General features: G+C 37.3%; 2 protein-coding genes across 7 annotated transcripts in view; one reads left to right on the top strand and one right to left on the bottom strand.

Annotated features, from left to right (window-relative positions):
• Positions 1 to 5,987, top strand: part of LOC125654070 (striatin-interacting protein 1 homolog) — a 34,564-nt gene extending 28,577 nt beyond the window's left edge. For 2 of the 5 annotated variants that reach the window (XM_056143369.1, XM_056143368.1), the window contains 3 exons: positions 1,327 to 1,531; positions 3,169 to 3,198; positions 5,643 to 5,987. In XM_056143369.1, coding sequence (XP_055999344.1) covers positions 1,327 to 1,531; positions 3,169 to 3,198; positions 5,643 to 5,893 — 486 coding nt within the window. In that variant the 3' untranslated portion in view covers positions 5,894 to 5,987. The other 3 variants (XM_056143370.1, XM_048883819.2, XM_056143371.1) reach the window with 2 other exon arrangements.
• An 80-nt stretch (positions 5,988 to 6,067) lies between these two features.
• Positions 6,068 to 24,228, bottom strand: LOC125654071 (proton myo-inositol cotransporter-like). Of its 2 annotated transcripts, XM_048883820.2 has the most exons (9): positions 23,719 to 24,228; positions 18,974 to 19,133; positions 17,959 to 18,167; positions 17,650 to 17,761; positions 17,273 to 17,433; positions 12,878 to 12,989; positions 12,310 to 12,578; positions 10,699 to 10,851; positions 6,068 to 7,521 (listed from the first exon to the last, which is right to left on the bottom strand). In XM_048883820.2, the coding sequence occupies exons 1-9, from the start codon at positions 24,089 to 24,091 to the stop codon at positions 7,310 to 7,312; spliced, it is 1,761 nt and encodes a 586-aa protein (XP_048739777.1). In that variant the 5' UTR covers positions 24,092 to 24,228; the 3' UTR covers positions 6,068 to 7,309. The 2 variants fall into 2 exon arrangements, with proteins under 2 accessions (XP_048739777.1, XP_048739778.1); XM_048883821.2 differs by lacking the exons at positions 17,273 to 17,433; positions 17,650 to 17,761 and having other exon boundaries at positions 23,719 to 24,227.
• Positions 24,229 to 25,768: the final 1,540 nt, after the last annotated feature.

Raw genomic sequence — 25,768 nt, 5'->3', positions numbered from 1 at the left:
TTAAATTAACGTTATCAGTAAACTCAGTTTGCGACGTTAAAAGCAGCATTAATGGTTGCAAATAGCAAATGAAAACTTAAGATATTTATTCCCATTCTATTTTGCTTAATATTAATGTCTTATTTTATTGAGTTCTGCTTTAAATTTTGTTAGGGCTGTTCCAGAAATGATCAAATGGGGGGGTCGGGCGGCAAATGATATTTTTTTGTGTGGGTGGTCGTATTTTTTCATATTTTAATTGGTCCGTGGTGGGATTGTTAATAAAATATTTATTATGGGTAGTGAGTAGTTTCTATTGTTTTATTTTGTGCTACGTGGGTGTTGAGTTTTCAGAATATTTTTATTTTCGCTCTTGTCGTGTTGGTTATAAAACGTCGGAGGGAAAATTGAAAACGTGCTTTCGAAATGCTGCTTTCGAAATCGAAAGTAACATAGAACTATTCGAGTTGTCACTCTTTGCAGCGCATAACTTTCCATTACGGCACTCTTCAAATTAGAGGCGCGTTTAATAGGGTCCCTTTGGACGTGATGGCGGCGAACTCTGTTCTGTAGATTATTACAGTTTACAGTGCATCGATTTTGGGAATATTTTGAAACCAATAGGTATTCCGTTTTCTAATAAAAATAGGCAAACCTTAGTTAATTTATACGAGGGTACCGATGCGTTATATTTATCAGTCGGTGTGATGGTGATATAGAGGCCTCCGGGCGCAGGCTCCATTAGAAGACGAACGATTCGTGGAAAAACATATCCATACCGATTTCATGATAATAGCATCGTTTGGACTCACAATCTTTCCAACATTCCCGCCATAGATGCCTTTGATTGTTTATGTGACATCGTTTCTTCAGAACTACTGTGATACAATGTCGCACAGGCGTTACCGCGTCATTGACTAGAATGTTTGTCCCAAAAACCTCGCGAGATTTGTACCGTTTTCATTTTAAAAAATATTTTTGTGGTGGGTCTGGTTAGTTTTTTTTTTTTTTTAAATGGGTCATTGTAAAATGAGTTTATTAATTTGATGGGTCATGGGGTAATTTTTTATTTTTTTTTATGGGTGCTTGGTATATACAAAAGGTGCCTCCCGACCCCCCCATGTATTTATTTCTGGAATAGCCCTTATATGAAATACGACATAAGACATTTTCGTGTGACGTTTTGTTTTTGCATCATTCTTTTCTAATGTTACTCTGGAAAGCTTTCCTTCTCATTAATGCTCACTTAATTGCCTAAAGCATCAGTTTGTCACAATGCAAATAAACAAATATTTAATTTTGGTCACTGTTTCCAATGTTGATATTTAATCCTGTCCACTGTTTCAGATGTTAGTGGTGTTTAAGTCAGCCCCAATTCTAAAGAGAGCCTTGAAGGTAAAGCAGGCCATGATGCAGTTATACGTCCTCAAGTTGCTGAAGATGCAGACCAAGTACCTGGGCCGTCAGTGGAGGAAGAGCAACATGAAAACAATGTCTGCCATTTATCAGAAAGTCCGACACAGGCTCAATGATGACTGGGCGTATGGCAATGGTAGGTGGACTTTGTCTTGCTTTTTCTCACATTATCACCGGTGTGAAACCGACCATACCCGTGTTACATAGTGACGTATTTTGTATTGTTTGCTTTGTTATATCTTTCTTAGAGGCAGTCTTGGGTTTTTTTAGTTTACATAAAAAAAATTAAACCATTTTCAGGTATGCTCTTTCCGACTGAGTTAGTTTTTGCATTTAAGCTCAATAAATGAGGATTTCACTGATTTTAAATCTTCTTAAAGCTTTTGAATTTTTTTAAAAGCTCTAAACTGTGGATAAAATGTGAGAGAAATAATTCTTCATTATTTACTTGTTTTGGATAGGGAAATTCCACCTCAGGGTGAACAAAGTGGACCCCTGGACAGGTACTCTGGTGTGTCCAGCGGTCCATTTGTATTCTTTGTGAGTTTTATGAGATTGGTCGCTGTTTGTTATCTTCATCTTCACAATTACAACATTTTCTGTTCATTTTTGGTTTTTGATTTACACTACATATTTTTCATGCTGTTTTTCTTCTTGGAAAAAAAAAAAACCATAGCTCCCAAACTTGGACTAACATAATATCTATGCCAATGATTGATCTTTTCAATTTACTTTTCTGATCAAAATATTCTATTTGCTCAATATTTTTTGAAAGGTAACTGTTCACAAAAATAAGCATTTTAACTATAATATTTCAGTAAAAGCAGAAATTACATCACTTTTGGTATCATTTATTTTAAAAACACTATAAATGACTTTAATGTTCCAGACAAGTTGTGTAAAATTGTATCGGATTTGATCCGTTCCGACATTTTTCAAAATACTGATGATTTTTTGTTAGCTTTCACATTTTTAATTTACATACATGTCAATATACTATTATACTTCCAATAACAACGTATTGCTTTGCTTGATCGAGCATGCAAATTTTTAAGCCAGGCTTCTCGTAGATTTCAACAAAACAGGTTTTACTTTTGTTCTCATGTTGAAAGAATGGCATAGTATGGTTATTCAAACTCACTTTTATTGAAACCACACGGCCAATCAGTGAGCTCGATCAATAGAAGTGAAATGCTGTTATTGGAACGATAGTATTTTCAGGATGAACAAGAATATAGACATATAAACATTTCTTAACTGTGTAGTTGCTATAGATATACAAACCGAGAAACAATATCTCTACCTGTAAGCCACCTGTAACACACGATGTGTATTCAACATTTAGATATGCATATTATTAATTACATATCTGAAAGTTAAATGATTTTATAATCAATAATATGAGGAAGAGATTTGGAGGTTAAGTGAGTGTGAGGAATATGTGTTTGATATTTAGTTTTAAACTATCTATAGTAGCATGTGGAAATTTCAATAATCACAGGGGCAGATCCAGGAATCTTTTAAGGGGGGGGGGGGGGGTTCTACCATTAATTTTTGTTTTCAAAAGGGGGGTCACCACCCTCAAAATGCATTGTTTTTATCTCTTTTTAGCAACATTTTCAGATGAAGGGGGGAGGGGTTGGGTTTGGGGGGTTCTGGATCTGCCACTGAATCAGCATATTCGTTTTATTTTGACATTTTACATATTAATATTAGTACATGTACATACATATTACTTATGTAAAAGTTAAAATGATTTTTATGATAAAAAAGAGGAGGAAGATAGTCAGAAGTTCATTAAAAGTGAGTGCAAGGAATGTGTTTTATTTTGTATTTATATAACTATCATGCATGTCCTTCTCCAATGATCATCATGTTATTTATATTTACAGCTTTAAACAGTAAACTGTTTCCAGTATGCCATATATAAATATTTGGTTGAAATTTTCTACCAGGAATGTACTGTTTCGTTGATAAGATTACCAATACATTTGGCAATTTCTGAACTTTTTGAATGGAATTGACTCTTATACTTTCAGTTTTTATACAGTATATTTATTCCAGTATGCATCCTATAGATATATTTGTTTAAGAGTCTCTAAATAAAGTCTATATGGTTGAAATTTTCTATTAGGAATGGACTGTTTTGTGTTTAAAATTGACTTCTTCTCAAGGCATTTACATGTACTTTAAAGGTGCTTTGCATTTAGTTTTCTATTCCAATTCATATTTCTTTCACTACAAAGCAATCTGCAATTGAATGATTCAATTTTTCTGGTTCCTGCCAACAGTAAAATCTAGTGAATTATCACTGTTTTGTAAAGGTAGTAACTTGTTAGTACGACTATACAAAATTTGGAATTCCTGTTAGTGTAGTTTTATTCTTTTGTGCATCTAAAAGGTAGATTATATATACAATGTACATGTATGTCTAGTAATGATTCTTCTATTATAGGATTATTTTTTTCAAAAAGTAATTATAGATGTACATATCTTGACATCTTTTTTTCAAACCACAAAATATCTAATAGTGTTTGGATATTCTACATTATAGATTTTTGCGATTTGCCACTGATTAAAGTTTAATTAACTATGGATAGCCTAGTATATAAGACCTTAGTACTGAGGAGGAAAATAAAATTTGATATCTAATTTCTTTGTGATATATTTAAAATGTTATACTAAAAATCATGTTTGGATCATATCTTGCTCTCAGTAACGCTGAATTGGCTCCATCAAACCTGCTCTGCTGACAGAGAATTTTAGGTATATAGCAGTAATATTATTCCACTGTCATTGCAAATGACAGTGTTACAGCCAGTGACTTTGAGTATGCATACTTAGATAGGCATCATGAACATGTAGTTCCAGAAGGGAGTATAATGTACCCTAGACTACCTTTATCGAAAACATGGCTTTATTCTCGATGAGAATATCTGGGGTTGTATTACAAGTGTTCATAGGGTATGTCTGAGATGAATAGTGTACTGTGACTCAAGTTTGCAAAGTATCATACCAAGAAAGCATTTCCCCCATAAATTATCAATATTATCTATCCCAAAATATTAAAGTTTTTCATTGTGTAAACAGTTTGGTTCTCAATCAGAATTTCCCATGTTGAACTACCTGAAAGTGTATCCACCTTAGGGTGCAAACTTCCTGAAGGTGTGAACTACCTGAAGGTGCAAACTTCCTGAAGGTGTGAACTACCTGAAGGTGCAAACTTCCTGAAGGTGCAAACTACCTGAAGGTGTGAACTACCTGAAGGTGCAAACTTCCTGAAGGTGCGAACTACCTGAAGGTGTGAACTACCTGAAGGTGCAAACTACCTGAAGGTGTGAACTACCTGAAGGTGTGAACTACCTGAAGGTGGTCTTCCAGCCTGACTTTAGAGCTGTTGTAAGATATCCATGATTGATCATTTTCAGTCCACTTTATTTGTGGGGTTGGATAATCATTAACTTTCTTTATCAGGACCTTTACTATACACACTATGTTTCACCATTTAATTGTTTTTAACTTGTCTGCATTGTTCTCTATGGATTTAACTGTTTCACATAGTTTTACCACTATGACACATTTATGTTATTCAAGTTCATATAATGTCTTATTTTTTTGTTCTATATTTAAATTTGTTTATTAATAGTGTAAAGCACTTCAGAGTGATTTCATCGATTATACAAATGTTTAAAATTGGATTATAATGATAATAGTTTTCTTTAATATTTCATTACTTTAATTGTTATCCCATACAAATGAAATCAAACAGGTGTGTGTATTTCATTGTAGAGTTGGTAATTATAATTAAAAATTGAATGATTTGTTATGGGAATGATAACTGTTATTATTACAGAAATTCGGAGGGGCAAGTTTTCTCGATTTCCACCTCAAAATTTATTCATTTTATGAAGTGCTTTATTCTAATTCAAGTCAATCATCTCATTTGTTTTATCAAAAAATCTTATACCAAGTCAGATCTAATTTACGCCGGGAATGATGGTATACATCTTCAAATTTTATTTCAACTTTCTATCCATATAATTTTTGTTTAATTTGCTGAATTTGATACTGAATCCCACCAACAGTGGAAAATAAAGTATTCAACCAATGATGCTGAAGAAATTATAATATTTAGTCTCTGAAGCTTTGAATTTTGAGTTTTACAAGGGCTGTTATAAATCATGTACATATTGCTTCATTATATTCTTAAAAGTGAAATGGTGATAACATAATGAATTGTCTTGTAGACATGGATGCCCGGCCGTGGGATTTCCAGGCAGAGGAGTGCGCACTGCGAGCGTGTGTCGACCGATTTAATCAGAGACGCTACAACCCACACAGCGCAGACCCCGACTTCAAACCGGTGGACAATTGTACGCTCAGCGTCCTCGGGGAGGACATAGACCTTACAGAAGAATTCAAACAGAATTATGAGCGCTGGCTGGAAATGGAAGTGTATTCTAATTATATAGACTGGGATCAAGTCATTAATTGTTGATTACAATCATGAACTGAATATTTCATACTCAGCATTGGACTTAACATGTATTTATTGAATCTTTATTGTGAGGAATAAATTATTTAATATTTGATACATGTGTTTGTGTCAGATATGTTCAAAATGATTATCTAGGTATTTTTCATTGAAAAAATAAACAAATGACAAATGAAATCTGGTTTGACATCATGGAATTTTAATATTTTTACAAACAGAATCTGCTTCAATCCAGTTTCTGGTGATTTGTTCACACGTCAAGATAAACAAGATTAGAAATACAGAATGAATTTTTATTTTTCCATGGAAATTTACAACTGAAACTCCTTTAATTAAGGATGTTAGCTCTTGAGCATGAAACTCGTAAGAAAAGTTTTCAAAATATATTTCATTATACAGTGTAATCTCTTTATTTAAATTATATATGTGTGTTTTTGTTCATGTATATATACCAAAGATAAATTTCAAAAATGGGGGTCTACCGTATTTCTACGTGCTTATTGGCATTGAATCATGTAAGGCTCAACATTTAGGTGATTATCATATGCTTTTGTTAAATAAACATAAATATAATATAAAGTAAAATTTATGATTTAAAAACCATAAAAAAGAAATAAAATAAGTCTTGTCGAATTTTTCCCGGTATTTGTGAAGTTTTTAGCTTTTGAATGTCTATAGATTTTCAACATATCTTTCCAAAATCTTTACAACTTTTTCTGAAACTCAAGTCAACTAAATATGGATCTTAAAATTTGAAACGGAGTAAGAAATTAATGAGATAGAGAGCTACATATGCAATTTACGAGAAGCTTGAATAGACTTTAAACATTTATCTACTGTTGTAATATGAAACCCCACATTAAAACATGAAACTTTACTCATCAACTGATGCTTCATCCATGGAATTCCTGGTGTCAGTCTTACATATTTATACTTAGTTTGTGATGAAAAGGAAATCGCAAGCAGAAAAAAAACTTTTTAGAAGCCAGTATGAAAACTACATTGGTTGTACATGTAGAATTTCATTCATAAAAAGAGGGAATTCACCTCAAGAGACAGACCCTTGCAAATAGTGTGTGTAGTGCAATAAATTAAAAGTTTGATTTGATCTGCGATCATGATGCATGAAGGAGTACAGAGTTCATATATATAAAGTCAAAATACTTATTCACACATCAAAATTTATCGGACCTGTGCAATTTGTTTTCACAAACCACAGGAACATACAAAGTCATTATACATGTATATATATGTGTGTACATTATTAATTTAGCTGATAGTATATTCACACAAGATCATTTCAATGCCTGTAAATATGGGAGATGACTAATGTCAAATCACGATGAGGTAGTCGATGATATATTTCCGTCAGCTTAGTCACTGCTAGAAGGCTGTCGGCATGCGCACAGGTTGTTAAGGTTACATAATTGGTGGCGAGTCATCATGTATATCGCTCCTGTAAGCAGCACTCTGGACATTGTATTGCCTCTGCGACTCCCTCCGGGCTCTGTATGCCTCAGTCATAAAAAGCTGCTCTATTTCTTCCAGAGACCTGTTCTTGGTTTCAGGTAGGAGGAAATAAAGTGTGACAAAGCCCACGAATGATGTTCCCGCGTATAGGAAGAACGTTCCTGTATAAATGAGTTCGAGATGCTGAGAATGGTGGAACAATGTCTAGTGCATATAATGTTTTGATTAACAATAGAAATTATTTCATCTTCAAGAGACATTTTGAAAGTATTTTGTTAAGTACATGTACATGATGTACATCAAGTCATCTACATGGCAAACTGTTTACTATTTATTCAATAGAGATAACCATTTTAACTTGGAGAGATTTCTCTTTAACATACTAGATATGTCTCTTTATCATTGTAAGGTTTATTGAAAGTTTAAAATATCTAACTTAAGGTATATGTCTAACCTAGAGAAATATCTCAAACTTAAATAGATATCTTGATCTTTAGTTGGTTGGTTGCTCTGCTCTTACAACCTTTGAGCAGGGAGGGGTCTTTATCGAGCCACACCTTCTGTAACACGAGGACTCGGTTTTTCGTTGTTGGTTTTTTATTGTCCAATCCGAAGGATCACCCCCATTTAGTTGCCCTTTACGACAATAAGAGGTACTGAGGACATATTCTAACCCGAATCCCCACGGAATCTTGATCTTTAGAGGTATAGCTTTTACCATAATTAGAAGTCAATGTGAAGGGGATATCTTTCAAGTTAAAAAGATATCTGAGTTTCAGAAAGGGATATCTTTAATCAGATGGAAACAGTAAAAGTCAGATAGATCACATTAGGATCAACAGTTTGTGGAGGCACCCTCTACCGAGCAAAGCACCACGCTGATATCAGTAGTCACCACAACCCTCTACTAGCAAAGATTAGTCTGAGAAAGGTCTAAGTAAGAGTAAGCATTTCAATATTACCAAGTTCAAGTTCCCAACTGACGGAAAAGAATCCAACATCATGTTAGGAACTGATGCGGCACACATCAAGACAAGACAGCTGTGACTATTTATCAATTCAACCACACCATGAATTATGCTACTGCAGACGTCATAGGCTACCATAGATGTACCAAAACAGAATGGTTATCCAAAGACACATGATATGGTCCGTCATAGAAGAGATGAAACAACGGAAAAAAAGGCCACTTAGATGCCAAGTTACCACGACTGAAAGAGAAGGTAACCACTTTATACAAAGAAAAATATAAGGAAGTGAAGAAATTTGCGAGGATAGACGAGCGCCGCTACAATGAACAACTTGCTGAAGAAGCACAGGCAGCTGCTGAATGGAAAGACATGGACATTGTGTACCAGATCATGAGGAAACATAAAGAGCTCCCTCTGAAAGGAGGGGACGCTTCAGCAATTACAGAGGAAATGGCAAAGCTGGAGAGGTGGAAAGAGAAGAATGGTAAAGCGGCCAAAGCTACAGGAGAGGAAAGTGTATGTCCTGAGATGCTGAAAGCAGAAAGAAAAGAAGCATCCTACATACTTCAGCTTATCCTCCCAAGATATATGGGATAAAGAGGATATTCCAGACGACTGGAAAGGAGTTATCAAGCTGCTCAAAGAAGGTGACCTTGGAAACGTCAACAACTGGTGTAAGGTTACATTTCTCTCTCACCAGCAAGGTCTTCTGCCACATCAAATCACAGCGCATTACAGCTACCTTAGAATATATACTACGCCAGGAGCAAGCCGGATTCAGAAAGGGGAAATCCTGTATTGCACTTGAACATATCTTGGAGCAGATATGCGAGTGGAACAGCACACTCTATGCTTTATTCGTTGAGAGAAGTCTTTTGAAAGCTTACGCCGCAAGTCTCACTGGAAGATCCTGCGTGAGTATGTCATCCCACCGAAATTGGTTCGTATCATCCAGTCCCTCTATGACAACTTTGATTGCCGAGTGATACATAACAACCAGCTCACAGAGCCTTTTGCAATGAACACAGGAGAAGCAAGTATGTATTCCATCTCGTTCTATTCTCCCTGGCAATCGACTGGGTCATGAGAAACGTCGCACATGACAGAAGACCTGGATTATGCTGATGACCTTGGCTTCTATCTATCAGACACCACGATATCCAGCAGAAGACAGAATATCTCAGTGCTACAGCTAGCGAAATCTGATTGAAGATCAATATTAAAAATACACAGGTCTTATGAGTGAACACCACGAACACCTGCAACCCAATATTGTTCAACAAGCCACTAAAGGATGTTTGGGAAGCAAAATCACCATAATGGGTGACTCCGACAAGGTAATCAACACCACGATCAGCACGGCAAACCAATCTTTCACAGGATTTAACATATATACTAAGATCAGAATCTTCAACAGCAATGTCATCCTGTATAGATCAGAGTGCTAGAAGATCGTTTTGGCCATTGAAAGAAATATCTGTCTTCCAAACCAAATCCCATAGGCATGTTTCTTAAGATCTTTTGTCTAATACCATCTCAAATGAAGAACCAGGATGTCAACAATATCGCAGATCATCCAAACAAGACGCTGACGATGGCTCTACTCACTGACCCCCTTAGGGAAACCAGCCAAAAGAGACCTGTAGATCTGACCAAGGTACCTCGAGTAGCTGCTGACAGAGCCAGATGGCGTCCCTTGCAGTCGCCCCAAGCGGGAAAGAGGGAGTGTACTTGAATATGTTAATATTGCAAGGGCTTAAAATGTGCTTGTAGATGTACTAGCATTACCACATCAATTTGTACCTAAGCATTATCAATTTTGAATAAACATATCTGGAATTTCAAGTAATGCTCTTACTGACCAGTAGTATAAGGGCTAGTTTAATATGGGTTCGTATGACATTTGTATTATTTTCTTTTGGATGACTGTGGTGGGCTTTCGCTTTTGGGAACATTCTGTGTGCATACGACCAGAATTAAAATAATCGACAGAGATATCTCTTTCTTTGAGAGATATCTCCTATGAATGCTTAAGGAGATATATCTTTAGGTTTTAAAGTTATCTCTCCTACAAATTCTCATAAAGATATCTCTTTAAGTTGAATGAAGAGATATATCTCAATGTAATAAAGATTTCTTCCTAAGTTGAAAATATCTCTTTAAGTGAAAGATTCAATTCTCTCTTTCTTAGAAAAAGATATATCTAAGTTGGGATATATCACTTAACTTAAAGGGATATCTTTAAAAGAAGATATATATCTTTAAATCAGGGGTATACTAGTACTTATTTTCCGAATAAATAGTAAAACACATTGCCATATATTTATGTAATTCAGTTGGTGTTGTTAAGCTTGTATATTTGGTTACCGTATGTAGTGATGGTTTCCAAGAGAGTTAGAAATGAAAACGAGACTCCAAGATTAGCTGCCCAGTTAACAGCGGTAGCTATAGAGATCCCTGTCCCTCGGGCCCATAGCGGGTAAATCTCTGAATTGATTGTCCAGGGGTTCGGACCAAGTCCTGGAATGAGAAAGCAGTACTTGTCACTAATAACAACTTGTATCATATATACTGCAGACTTTCGTCACATCTCTTGCTGTTTGATGAAAATAATTAATAAAATGTTTTTCTGAATATATTGATATTGACTTTCTTACCTTGGATAAATAGCTGCAACTTGCGAGTGACTCTGGTTAACATTGGGATAGAATTTCATATGCGTTCTCGAGGAGATTATTAGAATTACAAAACAACCCCCTCCCCTGTCGTTGAACAATTTTAACAGAAAAGGTCTTTTTCGTCACTTTTATCTTCAAATCCCCCTTTTTGTACTGAAAAGGTACTCCAGTGTTCATACACGTAGAGAAATGATGGACGTATGACAGTCTTCTGTGACACAGTAAGGCGTCAATGATAGTCTTCTGTGGGACAGTAAGGCGTCAATGATAGTCTTCTGTGGGACAATACGGCGTCAATGATAGTCCTCTGTGGGACAGTACGGCGTCAATGATAGTCCTCTGTGGGACAGTACGGCGTCAATGATAGTCCTCTGTGGGACAGTACGGCGTCAATGATAGTCCTCTGTGGGACAGTAAGGCGTCAATGATAGTCTTCTGGGACACAGTAAGGCGTCAATGATAGTCTTCTATGGGACACAGTAAGGCGTCAATGATAGTCTTCTGTGGGACAATACGGCGTCAATGATAGTCCTCTGTGGGACAGTACGGCGTCAATGATAGTCCTCTGTGGGACAGTACGGCGTCAATGATAGTCCTCTGGGACACAGTAAGGCGTCAATGATAGTCCTACGGTAAGCACCGGCTCATTGCATGAGGTTCGTCAGAGTTAGTCCACCAGCAATTATCTACAAACTTTCTGAATGTTGTAATAAAAGAAGTCTAGTTTGATTGATTGATTGTATGTTATTTAACGTCCCTCTCGAGAATTTTTCACTCATATGGAGACGTCACCATTGCCGGTGAAGGGCTGCATAATTTAGGCCTATGAGCGGTGCTTACAGCATTTGAACAGGGAGGGATCTTTATCGTGCCACACCTGCTGTGACACGGGACCTCAGGTTTTGCGATCTCACCCAAAGCACCGCCCCCATTTAGTCTCCTCTTACGACAAGCAAGTGGTACTAAGGACCTATTCTAACTCGGATCCCCGCGGAAACGAAGTCAAGTTTGATGTACAATCAACGGTTTAGATCATATTTTGTCGATGAGTAAGTATGACGTTTAACAGATTTTCCAGGTAATACGCATCCCAGAAGATTGACATATTCAAGGTGTTTTGGTGACGAATGACGTCCATGGCAGTAGCTGATTTTTATTTTTCGAGGTAAGCTATGTATTCGTTAAACACAACTTGCAATACTTACTGACATCGACAATGTATCCACAACGTTTATGGCATTATGTTGTTGGGTTTTTTTTTCAGAGGGAATATTTTACACATCGAGTTGACTGATTTTACCTGGTGCAAATGACATGACGAAAAGTGCAAGTCCCAGAACCGCCATCCACGAGTAGTCTGTAGGACAGAAGTCGTTGGCCCAGCCATAGTTCTTTGTGTCGTAGGTTTTGTTACACAGGGATTCGTTGTAGCTGGTGGTATTGACCTCGGGCTCGGCATATCGCTCTGGATGGGTCTTATACACGTGGAGACAATAACCGGAGGTGTCCGGGTCTTTCTTCTCCCAACAGAATCCACAGTTGTCATCCTTGATGCACGTACCACATGTTCTAGAACACAACATGTGCATCTTAGAACAAAGTCTTATTATTGCAGATTAAAGCATAAGAAAAACTAGAGATGATGAAATAAGGAAGACATAAACTTGGTAAGAATCCAAACATTGCTTAGAGGTCGCTGTGTCTTTCGTTGGATTGTTTAAAGAGCAACAGATACATGATCAATTTCTCATTCAATGTTACAAACGTCGTGTTGAACTTAAGGTAGAATGTGAGCAGCCATTACTTTACTCGATGTGTAGTTCTGCATAGAAATTCTTTCTGACTGTGATTGTATAATAGCTATTTACTGATATTTTGTGTGGCAGATAGAGGAATTATCCAGATGATGGTGTATGGATGGTGAATGTTCATCAGAAAGCCAAAATCCGAGTCCCAGAACAACCAAAGCGATGATGATTCCTAGGAAATAAAACGAAAGATAATAGTCATGGACAGTGACAATTTAGATCCCCATCATTGTGGTTATTTACATATATGTATCATGATTATTGACTGTGATGATTTAGATTTACATCAATGTTGTTATTCATCATGATTACTGTAGACAGTGACGGTTTAGATTTCGAAGTTTGTGATAAGGAAATGTCACTCTTTCCTTTAAAATGCATTGTTAATAGTTGAACATTTTACAGGTACATGTAGAATATAATTCAATTTGGATTAGCGATTTTGAAAAGGAATAAGGCAAGTTATTCTTTAACATGAAAAGGTGAAGTTTACGAACAGTGATCATTCTCATAATTCCCACAAAGAATAAAAAATTAAGAGGTACCCCAGCATTTCGCAAATTCTATGGTCGCTATAATGATCTAGTTTGCCAGTACAACTTATCGTTAGGTCAAATACTGTCTGACGTGTTTCATACAAATTGTTAGTGTTCTTTATACACTGATTTTGACTACGGATAACTCCGTTTACCTGATCAAGATATAGGGCTCACAGCGGGTAAGTGGTCGACAAGGGATGATTACTCCTCCTAGGCGCCTGATCCCACTTCTGGTATATCCAGAAGTCCGTGTTTATCCAACTCTCTATTTTGTATTCCTTAAAGGAGTTATGAGATGGAATACTGTAAACGTATTATATTTGGCGTGTACGATATTTGGCGGAAATCGTTTTTTCAACAAGTTAACGTAGATTTCATTTAGCGCATTCCTGAATCCTTTAAACATCTAGATTTACGGATGGCATTTAGCGATGTACTTGATTTAGCGGAAGCTGCGTTCCGCCAAAGGCGCTAAATAGAATACACAGCCAAATGTAATACATTTACAGTAATGTTCGTTATTTTCACCTTTCCGCTACCTATTACTAAAATTTTGTACACGTATGTTTTTACACCAGTGTTTTGAAGTACGATTGGACAATAGATTTTTCAGTGAAGCACTAGTATCATACTGACGTCATACCATGAAGTATACAAGTATAATGAGATTTTGCAATGGGACAATAGGGCGAGGTCCTACAACGGAGCACTAGGGTAGGGTCCAACAATGGAGTACTAGGTCGGGGTCTTACAATGGAGTATTAGGATGGGGTCATACAATGGAGTACTAGGTCGGGGTCATACAATGGAGTACTAGGTCGGGGTCTTTCAATGGATTACTAGGATGGGGTCATACAATGGAGTACTAGGTCGGGGTCATACAATGGAGTACTAGGTCGGGGTCTTTCAATGGATTACTAGGATGGGGTCATACAATGGAGTTCTAGGTTGGGGTCATACAATGGAGTACTAGGTCGGGGTCCTTCAATGGAGTACTAGGTCGGGGTCATACAATGGAGTACTAGTTTGGGTTCTTACAATGGAGTACTAGGTCGGGGTCTTTCAATGGATTACTAGGATGGGGTCTTACAATGGAGTACTAGGATGGGGTCATACAATGGAGTACTAGGTCGGGGTCATACATTGGAGTACTAGGACGGGGTCATACAATGGAGTACTAGGTCGGGGTCTTTCAATGGAGTACTAGGGCGGGGTCATACAATGGAGTACTAGGATGGGGTCTTACAATGGAGTACTAGGTCGGGGTCTTACAATGGATTACTAGGTCGGGGTCATACAATGGAGTATTAGGACGGGGTCATACAATGGAGTACTAGGTCGGGGTCTTACAATGGAGTATTAGGATGGGGTCATACAATGGAGTACTAGGTCGGGGTCATACAATGGAGTACTAGTTTGGGTTCTTACAATGGAGTACTAGGTCGGGGTCTTTCAATGGATTACTAGGATGGGGTCATACAATGGAGTACTAGGTCGGGGTCTTTCAATGGATTACTAGGATGGGGTCATACAATGGAGTACTAGGTCGGGGTCATACAATGGAGTACTAGGTCGGGTTCTTTCAATGGATTACTAGGATGGGGTCATACAATGGAGTACTAGGTCGGGGTCATACAATGGAGTACTAGGTCGGGGTCTTTCAATGGATTACTAGGATGGGGTCATACAATGGAGTACTAGGTCGGGGTCATACAATGGAGTACTAGGTCGGGGTCTTACAATGGAGTATTAGGATGGGGTCATACAATGGAGTACTAGGTCGGGGTCATACAATGGAGTACTAGGTCGGGTTCTTTCAATGGATTACTAGGATGGGGTCATACAATGGAGTACTAGGTCGGGGTCATACAATGGAGTACTAGGTCGGGGTCTTTCAATGGATTACTAGGATGGGGTCATACAATGGAGTACTAGGTCGGGTCATACAATGGAGTACTAGGTCGGGGTCTTACAATGGAGTATTAGGATGGGGTCATACAATGGAGTACTAGGTCGGGGTCATACAAAGGAGTACTAGGTCGGGGTCTTTCAATGGATTACTAGGATGGGGTCATACAATGGAGTACTAGGTCGGGGTCATACAATGGAGTACTAGGTCGGGGTCTTTCAATGGATTACTAGGATGGGGTCATACAATGGAGTTCTAGGTTGGGGTCATACAATGGAGTACTAGGTCGGGGTCCTTCAATGGAGTACTAGGTCGGGGTCATACAATGGAGTACTAGTTTGGGTTCTTACAATGGAGTACTAGGTCGGGGTCTTTCAATGGATTACTAGGATGGGGTCTTACAATGGAGTACTAGGATGGGGTCATACAATGGAGTACTAGGTCGGGGTCATACATTGGAGTACTAGGACGGGGTCATACAATGGAGTACTAGGTCGGGGTCTTTCAATGGAGTACTAGGGCGGGGTCATACAATGGAGTACTAGGATGGGGTCTTACAATGGAGTACTAGGTCGGGGTCTTACCATGGATTACTAGGTCGGGGTCATACAATGGAGTACTAGGACGGGGTCATACAATGGAGTACTAGGTCCGGGGTCTTTCAATGGAGTACTAGGGCGGGGTCATACAATGGAGTACTAGGATGGGGTCATACAATGAAGTACTAGGTCGGGGTCTTTCAATGAAGTACTAGGTCGGGGTCATGTAATGGAGTACTAGGTCGGGGTCATGTAATGGAGTACTAGGTCGGGGTCTTACAATGGATTACTAGGTCGGGGTCTTACAATGGAGTACTAGGATGGGGTCTTACAATGGAGCACTAGGTCGGGGTCTTACAATGGATTACTAGGTCGGGGTCTTACAATGGAGTACTAGGTCGGGGTCTTACAATGGAGTACTAGGATGGGGTCATACAATGGAGTACTAGGATGGGGTCTTACAATGGAGTACTAGATCGGGGTCTTACAATGGATTACTAGGTCGGGGGTCTTACATTGGAGTACTAGGACGGGGTCATACAATGGAGTACTCGGATGGGGTCTTACAATGGATTACTAGGGCGGGATCTTACAATGGAGTACTAGGGCGGGGTCATACAATGGATTACTAGGGCGGGATCTTACAATGGATTACTAGGGCGGGATCTTACAATGGATTACTAGGACGGGGTCATACAATGGATTACTAGGATGGGGTCATACAATGGAGTACTAGGATGGGGTCTTACAATGGATTACTAGGACGGGGTCATACAATGGAGTACTCGGATGGGGTCTTACAATGGATTACTAGGACGGGGTCATACAATGGATTACTAGGGCGGGGTCTTACAATGGATTACTAGGGCGAGGTCCAACAATGGTATACTAGGTCGAGGACCTAGAATGGAGTACTAAGGGTCCAACAAGGGTTACTAGGGCAGGGTCCTACAATGGAGTACTCGGTCGGGGTCTTACAATCGAGTACTAGGGCGGGGTCTTACAATGGAGTACTGGGGCGGGGTCTTACAGTGGAGTACCATAATTAGACCTTACAATGCAGTAGGTGAAATCCTGTAGTGGGGTACTAGGATGAGATCTTATATTGGAGTATTACATTGGGGCTCACGGCGGGTGTGACCAGTTGACAGGGGATGCTTACTCCTAGGCACGTGACCCCCCTCTGGTATATTCAGGGGTCCGTGTTTGCTCATCTCTCTATTTTGTATTGCTTTTAGGAATTATGAGATTTATCACTGTTCGTTATCTTCGCCTTTCATTGAGATCTTACAGTGGATGACTATTGTCGGATCTTAATGGTGTAATGCGATGAGATCCAACAACGCAGGATCAAGATGATATCTTACAATACCGGACTAGGATGATCCCACAATGCAGGACCAGGATTAGATCTTACAATGCAGGACCAGAATTAGATCCTATAACTAAATGTAATGACGATACTTACCGATAAAACTACTTAGGGTGAGGATCCTGCGACCTGCTCTCTCAACAGCGTAGACCCCGATAAAGGTGAATAGAAAATTAACAGCAAAAGGAATACAAACTAACCAAATGGCGAGGTCTGAGGGAAATCCGGACATGCGCAAAATGGTACCACTATAGTAACTGGAAGTCAAAGAGAGCAAGCAGTGTACAGTAAATAGAGTATGAGAAATGGTGTCATTATACATGTATTCTTAAAAATTCTTCAACGTACGCGGGAAAACAGTGGAATACTAAGCTACTTTATAAGGGAGCAATCATTACACTTGCAAACAAGTACCAGATAACGTATATATGACTATGAATCACTCCAGGAAAGAGAGGAAATAAGATTAATACATGACAGTGTTGATTCCACTGAACTGCCCAAACAGTTGCAGGAGACAGCCCAGTACAAGAGCGCGTCTCACTGGCTGTGTCTTCATCATCAGTACAAAGGCTTGGAAGGCGTCTGAAGAAGCAGAAAGAAAAGAAACCATGCATTTCGGTTCCAGAGAAGTAGAAGACTTGCAAAATTGAAACTTGGTGTGACACTTGAAGATGAAAGTAAACTTTTTAAAGTGCCTGTATGAAGTTTCAGTTTGCTGAACATTGATAAAGAAGCAGCAGATAGAAGGTCAACGAGTTATCTTATTCGATCGTTCTTACTATATTTATTCTCCTCGCTCATTTCGTTGACAGATTGCTGAATAAGATTTAATTCATCAGCTACGTCTTGAGTTCCCCGTATCCTTTCAAGCGCGGACCTGGCTTGTGTGTGACGTCCTTTGGAAATCAACCACCGAGGACTCTCTGGCAGGAAGAAGAATCCGAAAAACTGGATTACACTGGGAACTCCAGCAAGCCCCAACATATACCTAAAATTTACCAAAGAGGTTTCAAATGATATAAAGTTTGATATGCAAGTTCAATTTTCATATACCCCTTGTGTCTGATTTATTTCAGATACTAGTATTAGAATGTGTAGTTTTCTCAGAATATGAAAGTTTTTACTTTGTTTCAATGTTAACATTAACAAATTTCAAATATTGTTCGCGTACGCTGAAGCGGCACTGCCGATTGTTTAATCCCAATCTTTTGTACCTTTGCCTCTGATCTAAGTAGAGTCGGAGTTTTTCGTTTACTTAAAAAAAACCCGCTTAGACCGTGTCACAAACGACATATCAGATGAACAACCTTCACTTCTGTCTAAAAGACCAGTTCCGCTGTGAAATCGAAGTCCATTCAACCATTTCCTCATATTTTGATTCTACTACACAACGTAGGCGATTGAAGGATATAAAATTTATTTAATGATATATATGTTCTAAAGGAAAGCAAACAAACTAAGAATTATCTTTAACTTGCATGATCCGGGCTAGTGCTTTAAAATCACCATGTTATCTTAAAACCACAAAACACAGCATCCCCTCACGGGGTGTATTATATGCTGACTTTGACCTCGACCCAAAAATTCACATGTACAATTATGATTCCCCTGGTGACCACCCATCATCTCTGTAGAAAGTTTTTAAAAAATGAAATATCGAATGATACTCTTTTTGTCTGGCAACCACAACATTGTTACGGACGCGCACGCACACATGAATCCACGCGCGCACGTAGAGGTTACCACAATTACTCTTTTAAGAGTCAGATTAATGAACAGTAGCAATTACAGTACCTCCATCCGTTATCTTTGTTAGTGCTGAAAGCTCCGGCCACAATGCTGGATAAAAGGATCCCAATGGTTATAAAGAGTTGATTCATGGTAACCAAAGACCCCCGAATGTTGGTAGGAGCGGCTTCAGCGATGTAAACAGGTACGGACATAGATGCAAACCCTGTATAATGCCAATAATGTAAAGTAATTACAACAAAAAAAACATTTTCAAGTTGTACTACTGTGTAAAGGGCTATATATATATATTTTTATTTTTTTTTGAAAAATATTGTTTTGCAATTACTCCCCTTACACCGGAAGTAGGGGCATGCTTATCGATGCGGTCCTAAGTTATAGAAAAGCTTACATTGCCAAACCCTTTATCATGTTAAGGTTTAGCAGGTTGCAAAATATCTATGATGAAAACAAGATTTAGTTATTTTAATCTTGGGATATTTTTTTTAAATGTATTTTTCGTCAAATTGTAGAATTGGGAAGGGAGTGGGTGGGTTAACAAGCGTATTTGATGGTTATTCCTGTCCACGTTGTAATGTACAATGAATTCCGAGAATTTTAGAAGTAATCTGTAAAAAAGAATTATTTTTAAAAAGGCAAAGAAACAAACAAACACCTGGAAAGAAAAGACACGTTGAAATCATGTGATTATATAAATATAACCGTACATGTCGCATGGTTTTTTCTTTAAAAAGCAGTTCAAAAAGGGGTAACCTGAGGTGATGGAGTCACAATTGATGTAAGGAGGCAAGCATTGATCCTTCATTTCCATCAGTCGGTTAATTTTACATTTCCACTACAATTCACAATTATCTAATAAAGAATAAAGACAGGGAACCGATTTTTAGTTCCAACTTTGCACATTAAGCTAGCTAACTTTACCTGTAATAATAGCCGGAAAAGTAAGATGTTTAAAAAAGTGTGGAGCTAGTCCCAACCTCCACTCCTAATGTTACATAACTGCAATGTAGGTCGAGCTGTGCAATGTATTGACGTTCATACACATAAAATTTTATTTTCAAAAACTTTAATCACACGTGAAAAACAGATTTCAACAGAAAGATTACATTCGATATTCATGTAATGAACATGTTCCGTTCATTGCCCTCAGTGAGACCATGTTAATGAAAGGTGAAGATAACGAACAGAGATCAATTTCATAACTCCTATAAGCAATACAATACAATATAGAGAAATGGGCAAACACGGACCCCTGGACACACCAGAGGTGGGATCAGGTGCCTAGGAGGAGTAAGCATCCCCTGTCGACCGGTCACACCCACCGTGAGCCATATATCCTGATCAGGTAAACGGAGTTATCTGTAGTCAAAATCAGTGTACCAAGAACGGCTAACAATCTGTATGAAAAACGTCAGACAACATTTGACCCAAGATTTGATCCATTGATAGGTTGTATTGGCAAACTAGGTCGTTATAACGACCATAGAATTAGTTAAATGTTGATTTTAAATGACACTTTTGAAACCCCAGCACCATCAACTTCTTTGTCAGTAGCCATGTTAATATAATGTTAATGCATTGGTTGCACAAATAATTTCAGAATATCTTGTGTTTTTTGTTTTGGTCGTCGACACTATTGATAAAAATTAATAACGAAGAATGGATAATAAATACCTCGTGACCCTGGTCTGAATAAGATGAACAACAATAGTTACAGACTGTGCCACATCATTTATTGCCTGCGCAAAAATCAAACAATGGACACTTAAATATAATCCGTGATTACAAATTATTCTGCAGTAACATTGTTTGTCATTAATTACATCTAATTCCTAGGGGGGAAATCCTTCATTTAATATCAGATGTAGTAAACTTTCTCTCTATTCCTTATATTGACGTTGTGGATTAAGGACAGCGCCCTCTGTATTCAGGGAGAAATAACGCGCCCTGCATTTCATTTCTATGAAAAAGTGAAAATAATGAACGGTGATTAATCTTATAAGTCCTAAAGGAATACAAAATAGAGAGTTGAGCAAACACGGACCCCTGGACACACCGGAGGTGGGATCAGGTGCCTAGGAGGAGTAAGCATCCCCTGTCGACCGGTCTATATATTGATATCCCTCTCTTTTACTTGGCAATATAATGTTTAGCATATTTGTAAACATGTACAAAGTATGCTGTTGTAGCAAGGTTGAGATGTGCTGTAGATGTAAAAAGATTTATTTATTTATTAAAAAGAAGGTGGCCTGATTACTCAGTACAGAATATGCAAGTTAAAGAGTCAAAGATTATCTATATGATAATTTATCTTGTTTATACGTTTTTAAGATAAACGACATTCTATGCTATCGATATCCGTCAGCCGTCGATTGTAAAAGTAAGCCTCTTCGTAAAACTCCATCAGTAAGATGCTGTTATATCCAAATACCGTTGACGTATTTCATTTACTCAAACTGGGGCATATTTCTACTTTGTACTATAAATCATGTCTGAAATGAAAGAAAAATATTGCGAATGAAGTATGAATGGATGTCTATGAATCAATCGTCAATGATGAAATGGGTCTGTTCGAAAGTTACTGATCAGGGTGTATTATATTTGTATTAATGAAGGTGCCTAGCATGCACACTTTCAGAACTATTCGTGATTAAGAAAATATTATTTTAAAGTTACAAATCGGCTATTTCTATATGAATATTATGCTAGCTGTTCGTAACAAGTCAAAGAACTTTTTCTGGTGTCCTTTGCATGAATAGCATGCATACTTGGTCTTATTTTCATAATATCCTGCTAAGAGTGCTCTCTCTCTCTCTCTCTCTCTCTCTCTCTCTCTCTCTCTCTCTCTCTACTCTACATGGTTGGTCTTCAGTGCGTGATATTATATGTGTACACCAATACTTCAGAAAACATGCAACCATTTCAATTCTCCTGCCCGTAAAAATATTTGTAAAGCCTAAATAAAATGGGCATATTTTATATCAATTTAGATAATGTTTTTAATTCATAAAATTAAATTAACATTCATTTAATTATTTATGTCTGCATCAAATGTGGAAAAAACCAGCAACATTTGAATTTCTATTTACAGAATTAGCAACAGCACAACTCTTTGATCCTTTATGTATGAACGAAAAATCACTTAAATTTCCCTGTATGTGAGCAGTGCACAGGTATAAGCAGGACAATGAGCAGATACAATCACGATAATGAGATGATATATCTACGACAGTGAGCAGATATAACCGCGACAATGTGCAGATATAACCGCGACAATGAGCAGGTATAACCATGACAATGAGCAGATATAACCATGACAATGAGCAGATATAACCATGACAATGAGCAGATATAACTATGACAATGAGCAGATATAACCATGACAATGAGCAGATATAACCATGACAATGAGAAAATAAATTCAAAGGACACTGACTTGGGCAAGTGTAAATATACGCTCATTGTTCAAAGGATTGAGACATAGAGGTAGACTAAAAAAAAAGGTCATCAGAAGAAATGTAGAAAAGCTTAGAAACATGGTGGGTGAAAATCCAAGGAAAACACAAAGATCACCTAGGATGACAACCAAAATGACTGAAATTAACCAGTCAAACAAAACTGTTCTACAGCATCATTTTGAGCATGCTGTTTCTCTCTTGTCGATGCAAGATATCGTATGGATGAATATCAATATGGTACTGTTATCCTTAAACGTAAAGCATTTAATCTTTTCCCATCTGTAGTGTATAATTATTTACAATAGAAATTGTATAATTGTAATTCTGTGGGTTTTTTTTAATTTTCTGTTTGTGTCAATTATCTTTAGCGTATGCAATAAAAATTAATTTGAAAAGTTTATGCAATTACAAATCATGTGATATTGTGGAAGATAGAGAATACAAATACATTTTACAACATCATACAATACAAAAGATAATATATGCAATAAAATGAAAATGGTCAGATGTTGCAGTGTTTAATGAGTTTACAAGTTCATCAAAGTACATGTATAGTAGAGGTAAAGGCTAGTGAAATGATTGCAAGATTTGAATTGAATACCCTGAGTAATGACCTCTAAACATATAGGTGAAAAAATCAAACTTCATCAATACAATATACAGATTTAAAAAAGTAAGGTATTGTATAAAAGCGAACATACAGTTCCTATCAGATTCGAACTCACCACCGTGGGATCTGTAGACCAGTGACACAAAAACGGACTCATCAAGTTATACAAGCGATTCATTCAAGATAACCAAAAATCAAATCCGCCGTGATATTGTTACGTATACGTAATGTCGAACATGGTAAAGTCACATGATGTTGATACACCTTAATGAATGAAGATCAGTGTTTCTTTGAAATCATTATATTGCTTTCAAAAAAGTACGAAGTGCATTTCCATGAAGAAAGGCCGATTTATTTCTAGGGCTTATATGTATATTTTGTATTCAACTTTAATTATTTCTTGATAGATGAAATACAAAAAAAAATTGCAATTTATAAATTGTTTGAATCATTTGACTAAAATTAAAGAGAAAAAATTCCTTTACGTATGTAGTTTAATCGATATCACAGGGAAGAAAGTTTGAAGGAAAATTTACACTTTATGTTATTGTCAATAATAACAAAATTAAATACTTATAAGGAAGAGAATAGTCTTCATTCTATCACTTTAGTAAATTTAAATGTTTTAAAGAACACATTTTGTTTAGTTTTCGTGTGAATCAGAGACATGATCTGTGGGTACACTGAGGGCCTAAGAAGAACTTGTGATTTAATATCTTTACCTATTGCTGCCCCAACTATTAACCGTCCGACGAGCAATACCTCCTTCAAATCAACAGGCGACAGCGCCATAACAACCGCGCCAGCTGTGAAGATGAAACTGGAAGCCATGATGACGGTTTTTCTTCCTAGTACGTCCACGAGTGTTCCGGAAATCAGAGCAAATACGGCAGCGGCACCAATAGTGGCGCTAACTATGGCTTCCTGCCACACAGACGACAGTTTAAAGTCATCCTTGATGAGCAACATGGATCCGGAAACGATCCCGGTATCATAACCAAAGAGCAGTCCACCCATTGCGGCCATGCACGTCAGAAATATTACAAAACATTTGGAATCCGATTTCCCCAATAACGGTCTTGATTCTATATCCATGTCCTTTTAGACAAATCAGTCATTAACAAATTTCACGATTTTGTTTTGGTAATTATTAAGAGCAAGATTTCAATGTCCTCTCCCGCTACTCAACAATATTGTTAATAAACAGATAGGCTGATAAAAATTAACATATTTATGGTCATGTGACACAAAAAAAAACTTTAGATATATCACGTGATTTTCTTCACAATCAACATCTTGCGCATTCATGTGGTATACCATTGCATGCAAGCTCGATCATTCAGTGTCACAAGATGCATAATTGATATGCTTCATTCTACTTAGATATTTGTGTATTTTTTAAGTGTATAAACACATCATTGTACAGTGTACCTGAGTGTCGTTTGTACATATCAAGTGGACCTTAATTGTACCTGAGTATCGTTTATACACATCAAGCGGACCTTAATTGTACCTGAGTATCGTTTATACACATCAAGTGGACCTTAATTGCTGGACTGAACAAATGAGTGGTTTATGCATTCAGTGTGTCGCTATGATTCTGAAGTATTAGCCCTGTGTACCAGCCGATGCAATTGCTTCTTTCGTACTTTGTTTTTCTTTTTAATTTGTTTTTTAAAATAACTCTATTCGAACACCTGTGGTGTTGAATCCACGGGAGTATAACTGCGCATAAAGAAATTACACTTCTTCGACGACAAGATTGTTTTCGTACATGTATATGCAAGACATAAATGACAAATGAATTATTCCATTAATTGTAATCTTGTAATTTGAAGCATATACTTGTACGATTGCATTCCTTACTACGTAAGCCTCACTTTCACTTCTGTTGTCTTTACATTTACAAGATAATTGTAGAATAGTTGACTGATAGATTATATTTACACGAACAGTATAACATCTAGTATATCTACTTGTTTGTTTCCCTGTAAATCATATATATGCGTTTAATTTACTATGACAACAATGGGATTATTTTACATTTATTCCTACGCGTTCTTTATTTTTGAAGTAGACTACATTGGAGAAAAAATGCGCCCTCTGTATAGATTGGCGCACCATAAAGCGCGCCCATAACTCCACCTGACTTCATTTCTTCTAATAGTATGATTTTCTCAGCTTACAATCCCCTGGATCCATGCAGAAGGGTCGATTTGATTCTAAGGTTTATATTTTGTATTCAACTTTATTTCCTGATGGATGAAATACTAGTGTTTTTGCAATTCATAAATTGGTTGAATCATTAGACTAAAAATACCGTTATGTATGTAGTCTAATCGATATCACAGGGAAGAAAGTTTGAAGGAAAATTTACACATAATTTTATTGTCAATAATAACAAAATTAAATACTTATAAGGAAGAGAATTTCAAGAATAACCTTCATTCTATCACAACGGATATATTGAATGTCATTAAGTATTTTAATTTTTCGTGCAAAGTTAATTCTTTACAAGCCAGAAATAAATTTAAATTCATTTTAAAGGAAATGTTTTGGTTAGTTTTCGTGTGAATCAGAGGTGTGGTCTATTTGGTACACAGAGGTTCTAAGAAGTACTTGTGATTTAATAATTTTTACCTATTGTTGCCCAACTATTAACCTTCCGACGAATTTTTGAAGTAGACTACATTGGAGAAAAAATGCGCCCTCTGTATAGATTGGCGCACCATAAAGAGCGCGCTTAACTCCAACTGACTTCATTTCTTCTAA

This window comes from Ostrea edulis, chromosome 7 (assembly GCF_947568905.1).
Source record: "Ostrea edulis chromosome 7, xbOstEdul1.1, whole genome shotgun sequence".
In the NCBI taxonomy this organism is placed as follows: Eukaryota; Metazoa; Mollusca; class Bivalvia; order Ostreida; family Ostreidae; genus Ostrea; species Ostrea edulis.
This window is presented reverse-complemented; position numbering and strand designations above follow the sequence as displayed.

Bases quoted from the DNA above. Each gene is read 5' to 3' on its own strand.
- LOC125654071 (XM_048883820.2), bottom strand. From the start codon at position 24,091: ATGGATATAGAATCAAGACCGTTATTGGGGAAATCGGATTCCAAATGT. The intron at 19,134-23,718 runs GTAAAGATATTA...GGCATTATACAG, and splicing joins AATAGTTGGGGCAGCAATAG to GGTTTGCATCTATGTCCGTA. The intron at 17,762-17,958 runs GTAAGAACGATC...CTGCTTCTTCAG, and splicing joins GAGCGAGGAGAATAAATATA to ACGCCTTCCAAGCCTTTGTA.